This window comes from Rhinopithecus bieti, unplaced genomic scaffold (assembly GCF_001698545.2).
Source record: "Rhinopithecus bieti isolate Rb0 unplaced genomic scaffold, ASM169854v2 scaffold_41619, whole genome shotgun sequence".
Taxonomy (NCBI): domain Eukaryota; kingdom Metazoa; phylum Chordata; class Mammalia; order Primates; family Cercopithecidae; genus Rhinopithecus; species Rhinopithecus bieti.
The window spans coordinates 370,576-391,956 of NW_016817072.1; the positions used below are offsets into that span (position 1 = coordinate 370,576).

A 21,381-nucleotide genomic window follows, 5' to 3' on the forward strand; every position below is an offset into this window, starting at 1 on the left:
AGTAGCTGGGACTGCAGGTGCACACCACCATACCTGGCTAATTTTTGTATTTTTTGTAGAGACGGGGTTTCATCATATTGCCCAGTTTGGTTTTGAACTCCTGGGCTCAAGCGATACGCCTGCCTTGGCCTTCCTAAGTGTTGGTGTTACAGGCGTGAGCCATTGCGCCTGGCCTCCTGTGGGTCTCTGTAAAGAGTTGCTGTCCTGGCATTTGATCAGGGTGTGCCCCATGCATTGCTTTCTCTTTTCTTTGACCTTGGACTGACTCATATAACCCATAGCTAGAGCTCCAGCCCTTAAAGAAGGTATTTGCCCTGTTCTGCACTGTGGCAAAACAGAGAGTGTAGACTCTAAGGCCAGTAGCGCGCATCCTCAGCACTGAAGGCTTCCCGGCACCGATTCCCTCTCTCTTTGGGAATACCTTATTATTTGATTTGTTTCCATTGAGTTTTCACCCCTGCCCCAGTGTGGAGGTGAGCAGTGCGGTGATTTAAGGAGATCTTAATGGGTGATGGTGGCATCATGAGGAGGAGGGCAGATCAAATAGATTGCAGGCCTTTTTGCAGACGCGTTTTCAGCCTGTTCAGAGCTTTGCACACATACGAGAATGGAACTGAAAGGCATTTTATTTATGCTTAATTTGTGATAATTGTAAATTCGTGGCAGGAGGCTCTGCAACCAGTTCAGAAGGGTTTCCCAGTGTGGGTAGCTGCAGCCAGTGAGTGTCCCCAGAATTGAGTAGGAATAGGATAATTTCTTAAAACTCTGGGTGTGAAGTGTACCAGACATCCCACTGCAGCTGGGAAAGCCAGAGGCCAGGAGGGCAGGATGAGGGCAGCAGGGGGAGTGCCTGCCCATATGGTTTCCCTGCACCCCGCCAGGGGTTCCAGGGAATGTACAGTCAGTACCTCCTGTTACTGCTCTTGGGACATCTTCCTTCACCACCTTATGGTTTCTCAGAAAGTGGCTGGCCACAGTCCAGCTATACAGAGAGTGGCAGTGACTATTTGAGAAGGCACATACTTCATTTCAGACCCGATAGCTATTATCAGCCTAGATAATTTCTGTGAGTCCTGAAATAGACTTGGCCCACCAGGCAGGGTGTCTGCTTCTGGGTGCAGACTGGCTGGTTCTGAACTATGTTTGCAACCCTGGAGAGTACCTTTATTATTTAGAAGTCAGGAAGAACAAACTGGAGTACATTCAGGCCTTTCACCTGGGTTCCATCTGGGACGTTGTGGTGTAGTGGGCATTGTATGTTTCAGCCCAGTTTCTTGGGTGATTGAATGGAGACAATAGCACCAAGCTCACAGAAGTGTGTGAGGAGTAAGCATCCAGTTCCCTCTTCCCCTGGATGTGTGTCTATCAATCCAGCCAATGTGAAAGGAGGCTGCAGTGATTTCAGGGCTGTAGCAGCCTATTTCCCATATTCCCTACAGCCAAATCCAAGTCCCTGGAATGGTGCCCTACTCACTGATCTGAGAAGGAGCATTTTTTTTTAAAGCTCAATGATTCATTTATTCATTTAACAAACATTTTTTGAGCATCTCATATATGCCAGGCACTGCAGATGAATGCTGAGGATACAAAGATGGGCACGCACAGCCCTCAGAGAGGTCACATTCGACCAGTACAGATGGATATGTACACCAGTGGCTATCATGTAAATGCAGTAGTGGAGACAGGCAGATAAATTGCGGGAGGGTAGAGAAAGAGAGCCTTCCTCAGCTTGGGACGTTTGTTGTGGGAGCAGAGTGAGAGTGGAAGAGGAATTTGGGTAAAGGAAGCAGGCTTGAATGAGGACATGGAGTTGGGAAACATCCTGGTGTGTCTGGAGACCTTTAAGTAAGTTGATGTGGACTGGGGAGGGATGAGACATAGGAAGGGGCTAGATCAAGAAGGGCCTCCTGTGCTCTGTGATGGAGCTTAGGCTTTATTCAGTAGGGAAGCTGTTCTGAAGGGACAGGAACTGCCCACAGAGATGCCAGCAGCAGGCATTTGCTTTGGGAACACCCGTAACATTGAGTGCCTCTAGGTTAGGTGGACAGTGCCTGTGTGGAAGGTGGCATGCAGAGCTTGAGTCCTCAGACTCTGTTCAGGAAGGTTTGTAATTGTCTAGGGTTGGTAAAGAAGTAGAGATGGAGAGGAGTGAATGGATTTAGGATTTAAGGCTTGATTGATTAGAGGAAGAGGGAATGAAGAAGCAGGAACCAAATATGACCAGGGTTCTACTTTTTCTATCTGAGGCTCTGCTCAGATTCTACTTCTTTTGGGAGGATTTTTCTGACCTCTGGCCCAAATATTGCTGTACAACTCTGGTCCTGATCGCCTCTACATGTTACATCTTGCTCTGTATTGTTCTTAAGTTTGTTTTGCTTTCCCTAATAAAGGGAAGCTCTGAAAAGATAGGATCTGTATCTTATACTTTTGTTAAGTGCAATTTTAGGTATTTAATATTATTTATGTATAGTATTATTGGGACTTTAAGCAATTTATTTTATTTATCTCTGATTTTCTACCAAGAGGGAAGAAGGAATTGCACACAAATGTTAAATGGAAAGTGTCCTCTACCCAGAGGAATGTATTCATGACTTGTGAGTCCAAAAGGGAATTTAAAAAATCAAATACACACCAAATTATCCAAAAGAAATGTAAGAGATTGGGATTTTAGAAGATAGGCTAGCTTTTTGGCCACTTAGTCTTGGAACAGTTTACCTGGAAAGGCATCTCTGGTGGGTTGGCAGTGGCTTGATCACCCTTGCCCGTTTGAGGCAGAATTAATTGCTGTTTCTGAGTGGCTTGTGTTTGTGATTCCCTTGGCAGGTCCAGAGCCTGGTGCACTGTGTGAATTGTCACCTGTCAGTGCCTCCCATCCTGTCCAGGCCTTGATGGAGAGCTTCACCGTTTTGTCAGGCTGTGCCAGCAGAGGCACGACTGGGCTGCCACAGGAGGTGCATGTCCTGAATCTCCGCACCGCGGACCAGGGGCCTGGCCAACTGCAGAGAGAGGTAGGTGCAGGTGTCAGCTGTCAGCCCACTGCCACTGAGTCTGCAGAGATGATTTTCTGGACAGAAGTCCTTTTCTCTTCTGGGGTTCAACAAAGAAGCTCGTGTATAAACATAAGAGAGCAGCTTTAAAATACCAACTGCTCTCTGGATTGGGCAACTTTAGGATTTCTCTGTCTAGAGATTGGTTGGCTCTCCCCCTTTCCTGGCCCTCCATATTGGAAAAAAACGTTCATAAGAATTTCACCTTTTAGGCCAGGCATGGTGGTGGTGCACACCTGTAATCCCAGCACTTTGAGAGACCAAGGTGGGAAGATCGCATGAGCTCAGGAGTTCAAGACCAGCCTGGAAAACATAGCAAGACCTTATCTCTACTAAAAATAAAATTAAAAAGAAAATTAGCAGGGTGTGGTGGTGAGCACCTGTAGTCCCAGCTACTTGGGAGGCTGAGGCAAGAGGATTGCTTGAGCCTGGGAGATCGAGGCTGGAGTGAGCCATGATTGCCACTGCACTCCAGCCTGGGAGATAGAGCAGGATCCTGTTTCAAAAAATAATAATAATTTCATCTTTTAAACATGATTGTGAGAAACCAAATAAGGTACCATTTCTCTGTTGTTGTGAAATGTCTTTCCCATTTCTTCCTGTGTCCTCTCTTTCTTCTTTCTTTACTTTGTCATATGAACTTATTACTTCTGCAGGATGAATGAGGGGAAATGGGAACACTCTGGAATAAAGATGGCAGTACTTTGTACTTGCCTGAAAATCCCTGAGCATAGCTCCTTATCACTATCTAGGCAGCTTCCCAAAGGTGGCAGTGACATTAGTGGAGATGGTGATGATAAAGATATACGCTCATAGTTACTCAGCATTTACTCGGCCCAGCAGTGTTCGAAGCACTCATACACTAACTCCACGAATTCTACAATTATACTCATTTTACAGGTGACAAAACAGGTGCAGAAAACTTATTTGCGCAAGGTCATCATCTTCAGAGAGAAATGGCCTCCTCTTTCCTATGGCTCAAAAGTGTCCTAGATTGTGGGTGAATGGTCATCATTTAAGAGGACAGATTTCCCAGTGAGATAGCACAGAGTGCTTTCCTTCTGTTTTTAAGCTTCTGTGTGTCAGAAATGTTATCACTCAGGTATTCTCTCTCCAGGGAGAAAGAAACCACAAAAAAAATCCGATCATAGTGAAGTACAGGAAAAGTAATGCAGAATGGAATTTATCTTTGAGCTTTCTTCTGGTCAAGCAAGTTAATTTCCAGAGCCACTTGTTTATGTGCCTCAGTCACCCCATCTTTTTGGGGTGGTAGGAAGAGGAGAAGCACGAGATGTTAAGAAGGAAAAGCAAGCTGATTTTAATCTTATGAAAGTGTGCAGAGTTGGCTCATTTCAAAGACAGATCATCTAACCTTTCCAGCAGCATTGGAAATTATTGTTAATACTCTTGGTTGCTTGCCATTGTTGCTGCAACTCATATTTCAGGTCAGATTTCTTTATCCCAGTAATGTGTCTTTAATTCTGAACTGATGGGGGAGAGTTTGTGGTGAGAGGGAAAGGAGGAGAGGAGGAAATGCAGCTCCTATGAAGCATTGCTGACTCCAGCAATTCTTTAGCAGCGATAATTACTCATTTTATATATGCTTCTCTCAGAGGAACTCAGAGGGAAAAGAAAGTGCAAGCTGTTACAGAAGTAGCAACAGCAGAAAATTCTTGATGTTAAATTGTGCAGTACTGTTGTTGACTCTGAAAAAAAATTCGAATAAGACTACTGAAACAAAAGAAAAATACCTCAAGGAGTGACAGCAGAGCCCTCCTGCACCTGGTTACTATGTTATTCAAAATGGGATTCATTTTAGGACCTGGCAGTACTGAGGATACATAACATTAGCTGGCCTCAGGGATGCAGTGTGTTCAGTAAGGAAGAAAAGAAAGAGGGCCTACAAAGGGTAGTCTCAAACTTGTTTAAAAACCTGAACATTATTCTCCTTCAATATTTGTATAGTGTCTGTATGATTTGGGGCCAGTGATTTGAAGATGTTTTTGAGAATAGACAACAGAGAGACCTTTAAGAATTAGATGGTTGTAGTTCAATACCGTTTGAACACAAGATCTTGGGATAACTGATTTTTGGAGATTCCATCTGGCTCTGCCTTGCTCACATATGGCAGACCTCAGAGTAGTTTGCATATACACAGTGAGCGTAGAGGATGACATCAGAATGAGGGTCAGTACGACGAAAGAATGAAAGACTGTGGATGGTAAGATGGGTGTGGATAAGGATTAAATATCGCTCACTCTCTCGACATATGACTGTGGAGAACATTACCACAGCTGTGCAAACAGTTTTTAAAAATCATTTGAACTACATGACCCAGCAATTCCACTCTTAGGTATATACCCGAGAGAAATGAAAACACATGTCCACACTAAGACTTGTCTGTGACTGTTCATGGCAGCATTAGTCCAAAAGTGGAAAAACCCAAATGTTCATTTTCTGATGAATGGGTAAATAAAATGTGGTATATCCATACAATGGAATGTTATTGAGCAGTAAAAAGGATGGCATACTGATATGTGCTACAGCTTGGATGAACCTTGAAAATCTGCTAAATGAAAGAAGACAGACATAAAGACCACATATCATATGATTCCTTGCATGTGAAATTCAGAATACAGAAATTTATAGAGACAAAGTAAATTAGTCATTGCTTAGGGCTAGAGGGGAAAGAAGGAAATGGAGGTTGACTGCTAATGGGTACAGGTTTTTTTAAAATAGTGGAGGCTGGGCGAGGTGGCTCACGCCTGTAATCCCAACACTTTGGGAGGCTGAGGCAGGTGGATCACCTGAGGTCAGGAGTTTGAGACTAGCCTAGCCAACATGGTGAAACCCCTTCTCTACTAAAAATACAAAAATTAGCTGGCATGGTGGCGAGTGCCTGTAGTCCTAGCTACTTGGGAGTCTGAGGCAGGAATATGACTTGAACCCAGGAGGTGGAGGTTGCAGTGAGCCAAGATTGTGCCGCTGCACTCCAGCCTGGGCAACAAAGCAAGACTCCATCTCAATAAAAAAAGAACAAAAGTGGAGGAGATGACAAAAATGTTCTAAAATTTTAATGGTTGCACAACTCTGTGAATATACTAAAATCTGTTGAATTGTAATTTAAGTGGGTGAATTTTATGGTATGGGAATTGTATCTCAATAAAACTATTTAAATAAACCATTTGATCTGCTGACATGCTAATTAGTCTATAAAGTTTACCTTGGCTCAATTCACTTTATCAGGATTGCTTACTCCTTCAACTTAAACTCACCTAATGTTTTTTGTTATTTTCAATGGATAACTTGGTTTTTGTAGATATGCCATGATATAGTCTATGCTAAAAATAACAGCTGATCTGTTTTGAGGCTAATAGTAGGAGGGCCAGAGGCAGCCTTTGTGCAGTCTCTATCAATTTTTTTTTTTTTTTTTTGAGACAGAGTCTCGCTCTGTCACCCAGGCTGGAGTGCAGTTGTGTGATCTCGGCTCACTGCAACCTCCACGTCCTGGGTTCAAGCAATTCTCATGCCTCAGCCACCTGAGTAGCTGGGATTACGGGCATGTGCCACCGTGCCTGGTTAATTTTTTATATTTTTAGTAGAAACTAAATTTCATCGTGTTGGCCAGTCTGGTCTCAAACTCCTCAAGTGATCCGTCTGCCTCGGCCTCCCAAAGTGCTGGGATTACAGGTGTGAGCCACCATGCCTGGCCTCTACCAAATATTAAAGGCAAATATTTTTCAAAATGAAATGGTAAGTGCTATTACTTACAAATTAGCAAAACAATGACCGTGCTGGCTCCAAGCCGTAATTGACTATGATTCTGAAGGCTGCAGTGGTTGGTTTTCGTGATGTCATCCTTAAATGTGAGGGAATTACTAAATCAGCCCCGTTTCCCCTTGGCTTGTTATTGGTTCCAGATCAGTAGCAAGATCTATTATAAATCACCCTATCTCTCAGATTTTACTGTTAATAAATTCCTACCTCCCGGGTTCTTCAGCTGGGGAGAGATTTTTAATTTTCCTGTGTAGAGGCGGTGACAGAGCGTACACCTGAAAGTGGTGACTGTAGCAGGTTGACAAGATTTAGGGAGACAGTTACGTTTAAGTTGGATGAACAGTTTTATAGGCCAGCAGAGAATTTGTATCAGAAACACACTTGTTACAACAGTACATAAAAAGCCCTCTGTACCAAAGCACTGTTTTGTCATTGGCCTCCCTGCTGGGTTCTCCTCGGGTCAGAGTAGACCTATTGTATTTTTCATCTGAGAACACACCTCTCATTTGTAATCATTGGTTTCAGAAACAACAGCCTTGGAAGCGAACAGGAAACTGGAAAATGACTTTCTGGCAACAGAGGACAGCAGAAGAGCATAAACAATGCTGAGAGATCAGATTTATCTTTTAGAGCAAGTGAGGACCGGTGTCATGGTTTCCATCCCCATGAAAACCGGCTCCTAGTTTGAAGCCCTCTGACTTTGAAGTAAAATGCAGCCTCCCCCTAAGATGTCAGAATCCCGAGTTTAATTGCTCAGGGCGTTTCCTGATTCCTGAGAAGGGTAACAGCACCATCAGAGGCTTGTTTACAGTAACATACTTTCATTAGTTGCTGGAATGGCAACAATTTTGTTTCCTATCATCTAATTTTTACTTGTGACTTGCTTTTATGTGGTGGTGTGTCTTTTCTATTTCCGACCTATCTAATTGCTTGCTTATTATGAAAAGCTGCTGAGGATAAGTCCCTAGTTAACCATTACATATATGTAGAAAAGATATGGACATTTAAATTTATGTATTTGTTTTGACATTAAAGGAGCAATGGGCGTGCCAGTGCCTGGCTGTAGGGGTGGAGTGGGGATCGGGAGGCTGCATTACCACGGGAAAGGGGCCAGGTTTAATAACTTCACCCGTCAAAAAGCTCAGAACCCTATGAGCTTCTCTGCCTCATTCCAAAAGAGGATTTGGGATGAGCTTCCAGCAACAGGCATACCAACAATGTAAGCAGAAATACAGAATGAGGACCAAGGGAAAGAGGAGAGTGCAGTTTGTGAGCCATATGGGTTAATGTGGTTGGTATGATTGTGTTTGAAATTTGGCTCCAGACTTTTTGGCAGGCAATCCAAGTGGGATGTGTGGTTAATCACACATATGGCTCCAAATCACTTTTACTTTGTACCTTCTCTGAGGATTGGCATAAAGCTGTCCCGTTTTTGGTTCTTTTTGAGGGCAGGAAAGACCACAGTGGGGAGAAAGAGAAGGAAGTAAACACTGTCAAGTGCTAACTGCTCGACTTGCCTCTTAACAGCTCTCACATCCCCCAAATGACACTACTAGCAGCCATAGTGGTGGAGACTGTGTGTCTCCTGCGGGACAGCCACCTGCCAGGCACTTGTTTGGTTCTGCCAGTCTTCTCGTCAGCCTGAAACAGAGGCTTGGTGGTCACTGTTTTTGCAGAAGAGAATACTTGGGCTTAGGGAGGTTATTCAACCAGATGGTGAGTTGCGGAGCCAGCCCCGGAGTTGTGTCTGTTGGATTCTACAGTGCAAGCTGCAAAGCTTTTCCCGTACTCCAGACAGTCATCCTTTTTCTATTAGCTCTTACTTGGTTCTGGGCTACAGAACCTGCTAGTCTGCTTTGTTAGACAGCCAGCAAGTAGGTCTGTTAGTGAGGGTTTGGGTTCTGTGCATAGGTTGGTAATAACTCTTTCCAGTGCTTGGAGTCTTTTTGGATTCCCTTCCTTGCAGTTTTGGGGCAGTAGCAAGTTGGTCTGTGTGTGGCAGTGTCCCTTTTTTCCCTTTCATGGTTTAGGATTATCACACCACATGTCAGTAATTATAAAATGCAGGGCTGAGCTCAGGAGCCATTGTGCTCTATGTGGCTGCTAATCCCCATGCTAAATGGCACCACCAAGGGGCCTTTTATGTTCTTGTCTGTTTTCACAGTTAAACATTCCCGCCACCCCCAGGCCTTCAGCTGCCTTCACACAAGTAGCTCACCTGTCCTCTGCTTATAATTTACTACGTCTTATATCCAAACTTGTTTTAACTGTGTGGTGGGAGAGAACTAGCACATTAACTGACTCTTCTTGCTAAGAATGAAATGCAAGAGCTTCAGTATTCAGACTTTGCCATCTGCTTTGACATCTTTTTGCTTACATTGAGGAATTTGTCAATTCAAAGATTGACCATTTTGGAGATCTTTACCTATCTACCTATCTATATGTAATCCTTCCCCATTTCCGTAATATTAATATATGAACACCTTTTCTGTTTTTCCCCCTCAATTATCAAGATTCAGATAAAACAGTTTTTGGGGAGGAATGGGTGTGCCTTGCCCAACACCACTAAAAGAACTTATATAAAATCTCAAGGCTGGGTTTTGGGAGAGTACAGATGTGAGAGCAAAACTTTAAACTAGCTACATTATTTTTTCTATGTGGGGCATTTTTTACCCTGCTGCTATTCATAAATGACTTCCTAATGCTAGTCCTATGCATATGCAGAAAAAACAAAAAACCCAGGGCTATTTATGTTTGAGATATCTTTTATGTGGTATGTACTAAGCAAGTGTCAAAGTAAACCCCTCACACACAGACATGGTATATTGGTGAAATTTGGTTTCTAAACAAATACATTCTGCATATAAGCACTGCCTGGTGTTTGTTTAAAAGGTGGCTGTTCTGGAAATCACCTCAGTCTGACAGGGAAGATTACCTCTGAAATGGTCATTTAGTTTCCCACCAGACCTATAACAGATAGTATCATGCATTGCTTCATGACAGAGACACGTTCAGAGAAATGTGTCGTTAGGGGATTGTGTTGTGCAAATGTCATAGTGTAGTTACACAAACCTAGATGGTATGTCCTACTATGCACTTAGGCCATATGGTATATATAGCCCATGGCTCCCAGGCTACAAATGTGCACAGCATGTTACTATGCTGAATGTTGTAGGCAATTGTAACACAATGGTAAGAATTTGTGTACCTAAACATACCTAAACATCGAAAGGGTACAGGAAAATTACAGTATTATAATCTTATGAGACCACTGTCGTATATGTGGTCCCTTGTTGGTTAAAGCATTGTTATGTGGCCCATGCCTGTACTATTTCTCTGTCCCTCTCTTTTTTTTCTGTGTCTCTCCCTACCTGCCCACTGCCTCTCTCCTTTCTTCCCTTCCCCATTTATTTGAGTATTACTATAGAAATCATTTCATTACCTACAAAGGCAACTGAATCTGTCTGTTCACGTAGGATTGGAGGGCCTGAATGAATAGGCCACTCATATCATTTAAAAAGAGTTACTCCTTTACTTGAAGACACTCAATGCAGTTTAAACAACAACACCCTGCTAGGCGTGTGAAGGTGCCAATCCAGGCCTGGAAAGGGGAGCAGGGTCAGGGACAGCAAGGCAATGCATCTGCTAGCTGTCACAACAGACAGTGCAAGCGAGAGTTGGCACTGGTCACACTAGTCGAGGATGATGGCTAACACTTTGGGGCAAGATGTTCAATCTAAAATTCCAGCTAACTCTCAAATAGGAACTCTCCAAAAATGCAGTCTTGGACTTTTAGAAAAAGTAAAAGCAGAAATCAGAGAGGTAATAGTAAACACCAGGGTTTAGGAAACAAACCAGGACACAAGGCTAAGAAGTTAAAACATTCCTACCAAGATGCAGGCTGGTCATGTTACTTAAATCCTGTCATTCGTCATAGTGATATCCAGATGCTGTAACGTTGCCCCAGGAAAGCACAGCCCCTGCCCCAGCAGAGGGACTGAGCCTGGTTGGACTCCGCCTTTTTAGAATGAGGTAATGCTGATTTATATTCTATGCTGGCTGGACAGACTGTAAAAACCTCTCATTATTGCCTCTTCCCCAGATACAGAAGAGACTGCCTTGACACACACCCCTCCTTTTTTTTTTGAGACGAGTCTCACTCTGTCGCCCAGGCTGGAGTACTGTGGCACGATCTCGGCTCACTGCAACCCCCGCCTCTTGGGTTCAAGAGATTCTCCTGCCACAGCCTCCTGAGTAGCTGGGACTACAGGTGAGCACCACCACACCCAGCTAATTTTTGTATTTTTAGTAGAGTTTTAGTAGAGACAGGGTTTCACCATGTCGGCCAGGATGGCCTCAATCTCTTGACCTTGTGATCCGTCAGTCTTGGCCTCCCAAAGTGCTGGGATTACAGGCGTGAGCCACTGTGCCCGGCCGAACTCTTTTAAAATTTGTCCAGCAGCAGCGTTTTCCAACCAGTATGGTGTTTTGTCTTTATGGAGGTTAGGGTTAGAACCCTGACCCGTACTACTGTTGCCATGGTAACTGCCCTTGACTTAAAAAAAATTGTATAATTTCCTGAAAGTGTTGTTAGACAATGTTTTTACAAGAGCACGCTCTGATTTAAAAATGTGACATTTTGCTCTTAGAACTTTTGGGAGAGTATTAAAAAAAAAAGCAGTAGACCCAAGTCAGGAGCAGGTCTGCAAATCTGAGACGCAGATGTGCGGACTGGGCAAAGGCCTAGTGCATGCGTGTGCAGTGTCTCCAGTTTTCCAGCTTGAGCCTTCAGCTTGAGCAAGGAGAACCTTGCCATTGCTTACCTGCTTCTTGACATGCTGTTTGAGAGTAAAAGGAAACTTAACTGCTAATAGCTGATTTAAATACTTAAATTCTGCAGAAGTGTTTATTGTATTGCCTTCAATCACTCCTTCCATGGTGTTTTCTAAATATTTCTGTGTAAATTTAGACACATGTTTAATTATTCCACTTTTCTTTCCTCTACAATGAAGAGGCCGTGTGTGACTTGGCCCCTCTGATGCCTCAGGTCAGCTTATTTCTCTTTTCCTTCCCCTGCTCCACTGGAATGAGTGACCATCTGTACGTCCCTCTTTCCCTTCTTCCCTCTCTGCAGCCTGAGCTCATCTCTGGGGAGACCCTGATGATGCCCCTTTGAACAACTCAAGGACTGCTAGGACTAGAGGGTCCCTGGAGTCCACCTAGTCCTAACGCCTTAGGGGGATCAGGCCAGAGGGTGTAGTGGTGACATGTTCACTATTAACCAAGAACTTGGTGCCAGCACTGGACTAGCCCCTGGGGACACCAACTTCTGCTGCAGAGCTGCTTCTACACATCTCCCTGCCCCACTCTTTCTCCCCAGCTGAGGAAGCCTCCAGTGCTGTCAAGCACTCCCTTTCTGGCACTTCCCTCTTGGTTTCCTGGTTCTCACTTCTACCATTCCATCTGCTTTTCTGTTTTCTTTCTCAGCTGCTCACTCTTTCTTCTTAAGGTTGTTTTTTTTTTTTTTTTCTTTTTTTCTTTTTTCCATGAGACAGGGTCTGGCTCTGTCTCCCAGGCTGGAGTGTAGTGGTGTGATCTCAGCTCACTGCAACCTCAAGCGATTCTCCCACCTCAACCTCTTGAGTAGCTGGGACTATGGGTGCACACCACCACGCCCGGCTAATTTTTATATTTTTTGTAGAGACGGGGTTTCACCATGTTCCCCAGGCTGGTCTCAAACTCCTGAGCTCAAGTGATCTGCCCTCCTTGGACTCCCAAAGTGCTGAGCTTACAGGCATGAGCAAGTGTGCCTGACCTCGGGGGTTCTTGACTGAGGCACAGCCCTTGGCTTTCTGTTTCCCTCTGCCTCCTCTCCCTGAGGTGACTTGTCTGTTCTTAGGATTTTGCTTATCATTTCCTTGCTTACACCTCCGAAAACTGTGCCTGGGCTTCTCCAGTGGAGCTCCAGTCAGATGGCTGAAGCACCCCGGCTCTTGGGTCCCACCTTGAGCTGCCAGGTGCCTAAGATATGGACTGGAGGAGTGACTGTCACTGTGGTTTGTTCCCATGTTAGATACAGGGCTAGTCTCAGTTCTGCCACTCCCCATGTGTGACCTTGGGTGAGTTACTTAATTCCCTAAGCCCTGTTTCCTCATCTGTAAAATGGAGATGATAGTAGCACTCTTTTTTTTTTTTTAATTATTACTTTTTTTGAGACGGAGTCTCGCTTTGTCACCAGGCTGGAGTGCCGTGGCATGATCTCAGCTCACTGCAACCTCCGCCTCCTGGGTTCAAGTGATTCTCTTGTCTCAGCCTCCTGAGTAGCTGGGACTACAGGCATGTGCCACCACGCCCAGCTAATTTTTGTATTTTTAGTAGGGATGGAGTTTCACCATGTTGGCCAGGATGGTCTCAATCTCTTGACCTGGTGATCTGCCTGTCTCAGCCTCCCAAAGTGCAGGGATTACAGATGTGAGCCACTGTGCCCAGCTAGTAGCACTTCTTTAGAGGGTTCACTGACCATTGAGAAATGTCTCTGTGGCACTTAGGGCCGGTGTAGGTACAGTCAACTGCTAGCTAACAGTCATTTTTGTTCTCTCTAAAATAGAATGTAAGAACCCTCCCAGGCCAGTTCTCCGACCCTAATGCTGGCTTTTCAGTCTGGCTTCCCTGTCCCATCAACGTCAATGTCACCAGTACCCTCCATCTTGGAACTTTTGAACCATCTTGTATTTACTCATCCTCTGTTTTGTTTTGTTTTTTTTTGAGACGGAGTCTTGCTCTGTCACCCAGGCTGGAGTGCATTGGCACGATCTTGGTTGACTGTAACCTCTACCTCCCAAGTTCAAGCAATTCTCCTGTCTCAGCCTCCCAAGTAGCTGGGATTACAAGCACCTGCCACTACACCCAGCTAATTTTTGTATTTTTAGTAGAGATGAGGTTTCACCATGTTGGCCAGGCTGGTCTTGAACTCCTGGCCTCCAGTGATCCACCTGCCTCAGCCTCCCAAAGTGCTGGGATTACAGGTGAAAGCCACCGCGCGTGGCCTGCCTGTTCTCTTTAAACCCTATATTTGGCCAATCACCACGTTTTATTGACATTTCCTCTGCAATTGCCCTTGAATTTCTCTGTTTTTCTCCACTTACCCTGCAGCCTCCTTAACTGGTCTCCTGCGACTGGCCTCTTCAGCTTTAGACCCTGATTCTTTCTGTCTAGCTTGTGAACTTCTTCATAAAACCAAACTTCTCTAAATAATGCTCTCATAATGAATTTGTTTATTCATTCACAGGCCTGTTCAATGAATCACTATTAAGAACTCACTGTGTGCTAGGTAGGTGCTCTGCCAGATTCTTACTCATTTTTATGTCTTTAGCACCTATTAGAGTTGAGAAAGAATGAATTTAATGAAACATGACAAATAATGTGACTAATATAATTTAAAAATTTGTAGAAGGCCAGCTGTGATGGCTCATGCCTATAATCTTAGCACTTTGGGAGGCTGAGGCGGGCAGATCGCTTGAGCTCAGGAGTTCAAGACCAGGCTGGACAATATGGCAAAACCCTGTTTCTATCAAAAATGCAAACAGCCAGGCATGGTAGTGTGCACCTGTGGTCCCAGCTACTTGGGAGGCTGAGCCAGGAGGATCGCCTGAACCCGGAAGGTTGAGGCTGCAGTGAACCATGATCGCGCCACTGCACTGCAGCCTGGGAGACAGAGCGAGACGCTATCTTAAAAAAATAAAAAAGTACAGAAGCCCAACAAAGGGTGTGTTCATTCTATCTGGAGGTGAGGGAAGGATTCCCAGAAGAAAGAACATTTGATGGAGGGCTTAAAAGTCAAATCGACGCTGTTGGGCCAAGGGATGGGAGGACTCAATATACACAGAGGGAAGAGTAGACACCAGGCAAAGTTCTTCACCTACACGGTGTGGCTGGTGGACAGATCAGGGGTGCCAGGCAGGACTGAATTCTACCTGCTGCCTGTTTTTGTTTTTAAAATAGCTTTAATGGGATAATTTACGTACCATAAAGTTTACCTGTTTAAAGTATACAAGTCAGTGGTTTTTAGTATATTTATAGAAATGTGCAACCAGTGGCCCGCAATCTAATTTTACAACATTTCCATCACCCTAAGAAGAAACCTTGTATCTATTAACAGTCACTCTCCCATTCCCTGTGTGTACCCCCCACAACCCAGCACCAACCCAAGATAGCCACTAATCTACTTTCTAGATTTATCTATTCTGCACATTCATGTGAATGGGATCATGCAATATGTGATCTTTTGTGTCTAGCTTCTTTCACTTAGCATTAAGCACTTGAGGTTCATCAATGTTGTAGCATGTATCAGTTGTTTCATTCCTTTTTATTCCTGGGTAGTTTTCATTGTGTGGCTATACCACGTTTTGTTTATGCATTTATCAGTCCGATGCCTGTTTTTAAAGTTTATTAGGACACCCATTTGATAATATGTTGTCTATGGCTGCCTTCTCACTACTGTGGCAAAGTTGAGTATTGTGTCAGAGACCTGCATGACCTGCAGATATTTAAATAGTTACTATTCGGCCCTTTACAAGAAGAGCTTGGCAGTTCCTGGATTAGAGGATGGAGACAATGAGGGGGGTGGGCTGGGACTGAGTGGAAGATGAGACTGGAAAGGCCATGTAAGGATTTGGACCTAATCTTGTGTATCAGTGCTTCTCAAAGTGTGTGTGGTGTGTGAAGCCCCTGCATCAGATCCCTTGGTGTATAGATTCCTGAGGCTCACCCTGGGCTTACCAGCTAAAACCCTTGCCCCACACCTTTATTCTTAATTCCACCTGGACTTCTTTCTTCAGTCTCTCAATTCTTGCCACGTTGGAAGCCCATGTTTAGGTCTTAGCTCTTTACCAAACTCTTACCTGATTCCTTTACCCTCCTCCACTTCTTTTCTGAACATCGCTCTGAATCTTCTTCATCCCCCTACCACAACCTGTGCCTTCCCACAGTATGGAATTATATGTTTTATTGTATTACTTGCTGCTGAATCGTGTGTGTTAATTCTGCACACTCAGCTGGTGAGTGGACTGCTTTAGGGCAGGAACTAGGTCTTGGGTCTTTTTTGCATTATGCAGATTGGGTTATTGCACGGCACCAAGGATAGGATGTTATTTAAAGTATAACTGAAAGTCTTCTTAAATGACTTGACTTTTGCACAGTGCATCTTTATTTGATTTGCATAGTGCATCTTTATTTGATTTGCTATTAGTGGACTCCGTGTTTGGTCCCCAAGCCCCTCAACACTGGAGCTAAGCAGGTGTCCTCCATTTTGTATGACCGCTTTGTTTTTTTTTTTAATTAAATCTCTTTTAATTAATCCTGTTTTTTACTCTAAACTCTGCAGATCTTTGTTCAGTCTTTCCCTAGCCCATTTCTAAATCTTTGTTACATTCCTCTTTACTCTGAGGGGTTTTAGTCATCTGCTAGTAAACTAGTTAGTCCTTTCCGTCAGCTGAGTAAAAAGCTATAAATGGTTTTCAATTCTGTGCAGCTCCCTTGGGTAGCTCATTTGATCTGAGCCAGGTTTGAAGTTGGGCCATTGAGAATGATCTGTCCTCATGATGTAGGGGGTGACTCCAGCCAATTCTTAATATTGCTGGAATTAATTAACTTTGATTCCTCTAACTGAAAGAGGGCATTTTACTCTACCATGTATTATTAAATACCTTATAACTTGATTTCTTTGATTTTGTTTTCTTGCTCAATGAGTACTTAAAATATCCCTGCCGATATAGTAATTTGTTCCCTGTTTAATATGGCTTTTTCCTTTGTTTACTCTGGACTCAAGTCTTTGTAGCTTGTTTTCTAAGTCAGCTCAAAAGTTGCTGGTCATTGGATTTGGCAGCCTTTTCAAGCTTTACCCACCAGAATCCTACAGGAAGTTGTGTGTCGGCCAGAAGAGTCTGTTTATTTAGAGCGTGGTGTCCAGCAGAAGCAATCCATTTATGAGGGTCTGCTCTTAAAGACACAGGCATCTGAGTCTGTATTTGGAAGACCTGCTGCTTTGGCTTCCATTGCAGCCATGCTCTCTGTGCTTTCCTGTCTAGCCCGCCGGGGCACCTCCGTGGTACTGCTGGCTAATTGAAGGAGTCCTTGTCCCTGAGCTCCTTGGCCTTATCTAAAAGGCTAAAATGTCCAGGCCTAGATGTTAGACAGATAGGGTTCTAGTCCAAAGCACTCTACAATAATGCTTTGTATTTATGGCTTTTTTTCACCTGAACAACAGAGTCCTTCAGCTGAACCTGAAATTTGTACATCTCTTGGAGGAAGAGGGGCGAATTACAGGTATGACTTGGATACTTTTGAAGATAAGAGAGATAATGAGATGAGGTGCTACTGGTTCTCACTGTGAGGCAAGGACAGAGCCCAGCTTTAGGATCCAAGGTTGCCGCCATAGCCTAACTCTTGCCCGGAGCTGAAGCGTCCCCGTGTGCCCATTATAGCTTAACTATTTGTTGATACATATGTACACACATCTGATCCATTTTGAATTTGCTCCAGCAAGTCGGTGACGTGGCTGTTGGTTCTCTGTGCCTAACGCGGGGCTTGCCACAGGTTAGGGACTCCATGGCTGTGGACCCATGTACATGGAAGCGGTATCGATGCCTTCTTAAAAGGTGAGTGCCCCTCACAGTGAGGTGTGGCCTCACTACCAGTGATGTGAGCACATACTGAGGTGCCTTGGGGGAGAGGAGCAAAGAGGTATAGCAACTGCTGACAGGCCTGAGCAACAAAAGGTCGAAAGTGAGCTATCATACCTCTCAGCCCTCGCCATGCCCCTGGGGTCTTTTAATGACCTATGGTTGGATTTTATCGTGAGGTGGAAGTTATATTGAAATTTCTGCCTCAGAATAGTTCCTGAAGAGCATTGACTTTCTGGGAGTCCTAGGTAAATTTAACACTTAATGAAGGTAAAAACAATCCTTTCCACATTCCTCTGCTCCTCCTCTCAACCTCAGGTCAGTTGATGTGTAAGCAGTGCTTTCCTTGGGAGGCAGCAGTTTCTGAAGGTAAAGGAGAAAGCCCTGGTCCAAGGGAGTCGAAGGTCCGTTGGAAAACTCATGATTCTGTGTTGGGCTTGTGGGCATGTAGGTGTCTCCTAGCCTTGCCAAGCTGTCTTAAATTCAGGTGTCTTCCAAAATCAAAGGCAACTGAAGAGCTTAATTTCCAATGATGATACATTTTGCCTCAGTCATCTGGCCCCAAAAGACTTCTGGGGGCCGATCACCCTCACGTCTATTCTGAACGTCCCCCTCCCCCAGATTGTCACTTGGTGCTTTTGGCCAGGGGGCTCTGCCTCTTCCTTGCTGGATTTCTTCCTGCAGAGCCTAGCATCTCTGTGAGGGCTTTCACACAGACCCTTGATTGCTCTCAGTATGTTGTCAGCCCATGTGTTGCTGTTTATTTTTGATGCCTGCTTTCATAAGGTTTGAAGATTCCACTTGTTTTTCCACTGGTTATTAAGATAGTGAGAATCTAAATGAAATGGTAATATTACCATTGTGAACAATTATTTTCTAAAAGAATCTTTCTTATTCATTTTAATGCTGTTAAGATCTAATTCCCAGTATTTTAGTTGGAAGCTGTTCAAATTTCCAAAATCATAAAATCTTTCAAAGCCTACTCCAAGTTACTTTTTCTTGATTCAGCTGTCCTCCTATTTGCATTAAAAAAAAAAAAGGCCAGCCTATTTCCAAATATGGAAATGATCTGTGTTTATTCGAGATCAACAAAGTGATATGGGCCCTTGACTTGCTGTGAGCTTATTTTTTTTTAATATGTTTTGGAGCAATGTACAAGGGCAATTTTTCGTCCTGTTTTGTCATGTGTTCTTAAATACATTTCCTAAACACTTTCTCTGGCTCGGTGCTATTACCGTGTATACGTCCTACATATGTTTCCTATTTTTTATGACTCATACTTACGGTACTCATAAAGATTTATCCTTTATCTTGGCTCTGAGTAATGAGCCCACTTGCACATTTCCAGCAGAATTGTGGGTTAGGGATTTTGCATTTCATTCTGCTGGAGAGGCCTCTGGAAGGCACAGCACAGGCAGCGCAGCATGTTCCTTGTAGGCAGTGCTCACTTCTCCCTGAGGGAACAGTTAGCTCAGTTTTTGTGAATTTACTCATTTTTGTTCTCTAGCTTTTCCTTTCCCTTTGCCCTTTTTAGCCATTTTACTGTTTAAGTGAGGCCACACAAGAGCATGAACAGATGAAACAAATGCTGTACTCCTTTTTGCTGCTGGTAACTGTGGTGGAGGAAGAAATGGAAGTAATGAACTGAAACGATATTTTTACATGTGGCAGCAAACTCAGGCAAGGAGTCTTCTTGGGTCCAAATAAATACTCAGACCCATGAGACTATCATAGGCCATAGGTGGCTTCATTCTATTAAAAGGATATAGGACAAGGACCATAGCTTACGGCATGGCAGCAAGGCGTTCCTCCTTGTTATGTGCCTTGTGACTGTCTACACATCAGTTCATCAGTTCACATAGCCATCCAGAGCTCTCCAGCTGATGGCTCAAATGCCAGGAGATGAGATCTGTGTGTGTGTGTGTGTGTGTGTGTGTGTGTGTGTGTGTGTGTAGTTCTCTAGTTTAAAAGCCTTAGGCAGGCCGGGTGTGGTGGCTCACACCTGTAATCCCAGCACTTTGGGAGGCTGAGGCGGGTGGGTCACCTGAGGTTAGGAGTTTGAGAGCAGCCAAACCAACATGATGAAACCCGTCTCTACTAAAAATACAAAATTAGCCAGGTGTGGTGACGCATGCCTGTTATTCCCAGCTATTTGGGAGGCTGAGGCAGGAGAATCGCCTGAGCCCGGGAGGCGGAGGTTGCAGTGAGCCAAGATCATGCCATTGCATTCCAGCCTGGGCAACAAGAGTGAAATTCTATGTCAAAAAAAAAAAAAAAAAAAGAAGCCTTAGACCCTTGCAGGAGCTAGTAGGCAACTATGTAGAAATAGTTTCCTTGGTACTCTCTCTCGTAAATATGCCCAGTTTACAAGAATCACTGCTCTCAGGGAAGCCCCCAGATGTCAGTTCTTATCAGATGTCTTAACATTTTCCAGTCCCAATAGCAAGTTGCCTTGTATTATAATTGACATATTGTCTTACCAGATTACCAGGGTTACAGAATTGAGAGAGTTAACAGAAGATCACATTCTCATGTAAAAGAGGGAAAAGCTTTGCTCACTGTTTTTCCACACCTGTATGTTTTATTGTTTTTATTTGTGGTATTCCTGACTGTGATGGGCCAAATAATGGTCCCCAAAGATATGCCCATGTTCTAACCCCCTAAACCTGGGAATGTTGCCTTATATAGAAAAAGCCTTAGGAGGTATGATTAAATTAAGAATTGTGAGATGGAGGATTATCCTGGATTATCTGGTGGCCCCTAAATGCAGTCACATGTATCCTTATAAGACAGGGATTTGATGACACAGACAAAAGGGAAGACAGTGTGACCATGCAGGCAGAGATTGGTGGTCTGGAACCACAGGCAAAAGAATGCCAGCAGCCACGAGAACCTGAAAGAGGCTGGGAACAGGTTCTCTTCTGAAGCCTCTGGAGGGAGTGTGGCTCTGCTGACACCTTGGTTTTGGCCTAGCAATACTGATTTTGGACTTCTGGCCTCCAGAACTGTGAGAGAATAGCCTTCTGTTGTTCTAAACCACCCGGTTTATGGTAATTTGTTACAGCAGCATGGGAAATGAGCACACTCTCACATTAGTTTGAGTTCCATGCTGCCTCCTGTCTCCAGTTTGTTTACTCCTGTGTTCCCCAGCTCTGGAAAGGACACTGCCACACAGTTGCCAGGGCCACAGTCCTTGGCATTATTATCCATGACTTCCTGTGTTTGCTCAGATGTCATATCCAATCCTATTTGTTCTACCCTAAGACCATATTCTGAATCTGCCCACTTCTGACCGCCACCTTCGGTCTGAGCCACCACCACATTTTTACTTGAGATGCAGTGGGCCTCTGGCCCATCCTCTTAGGAGTGCAAGATCTGGGGTAGAGTGCCAGTGTTGGGAGCCTGGCTCCACTGCTTGTGAGCTGTGAGGCTTTGGGCAAGTCAGTTAACTTCTTTATGCCTCATTTTCCTCATGTGGGCATAATCATAGTATCTACTTCATAGAGGTGCTGTGACTATTAAATAATTAAAGAATAACTGGTGCTTAGAACAGTGCGTGGAATATCATCAGCACTCCATAAATGTCAGCTGCTATCATGTTAGCCAATAAGATATATTCTCCAAGTGGCAGCCAGCATGATCTTTTGAAAGACTTCAGTCCAGTCACAAAGTTCATTTCAGCTTCCTGCCATGGTTTCCCCTTACATTTAAACGAAAATCTCCATTCCCCACCAGAGCCCTGAATGATCTTTTCTCCCTACTCCCAGCACTCTCACCAATGCTCGCTGTGCTGCCGTGGGCCCTGACATCTTGCCTCCTGTCCTTTGCATGGGCTCTTTGTTTTGCCGGAAGCACTTCTCCCGGTTATTCATGTGGCT

At 44.2% G+C, this 21,381-nt stretch overlaps 1 protein-coding gene across 1 annotated transcript in view; it reads left to right on the forward strand.

Moving 5' to 3' along the window:
• The window catches only part of TGFBR3 (transforming growth factor beta receptor 3), a 212,983-nt gene that overhangs the window by 91,886 nt on the left and 99,716 nt on the right, over positions 1-21,381 (forward strand). Inside the window, exon 3 of the mRNA XM_017855795.1 lies at positions 2,824-3,008. Within this exon, the coding sequence (XP_017711284.1) occupies positions 2,824-3,008 (185 nt within the window). The remainder of the gene's footprint in view (positions 1-2,823; positions 3,009-21,381) is intronic.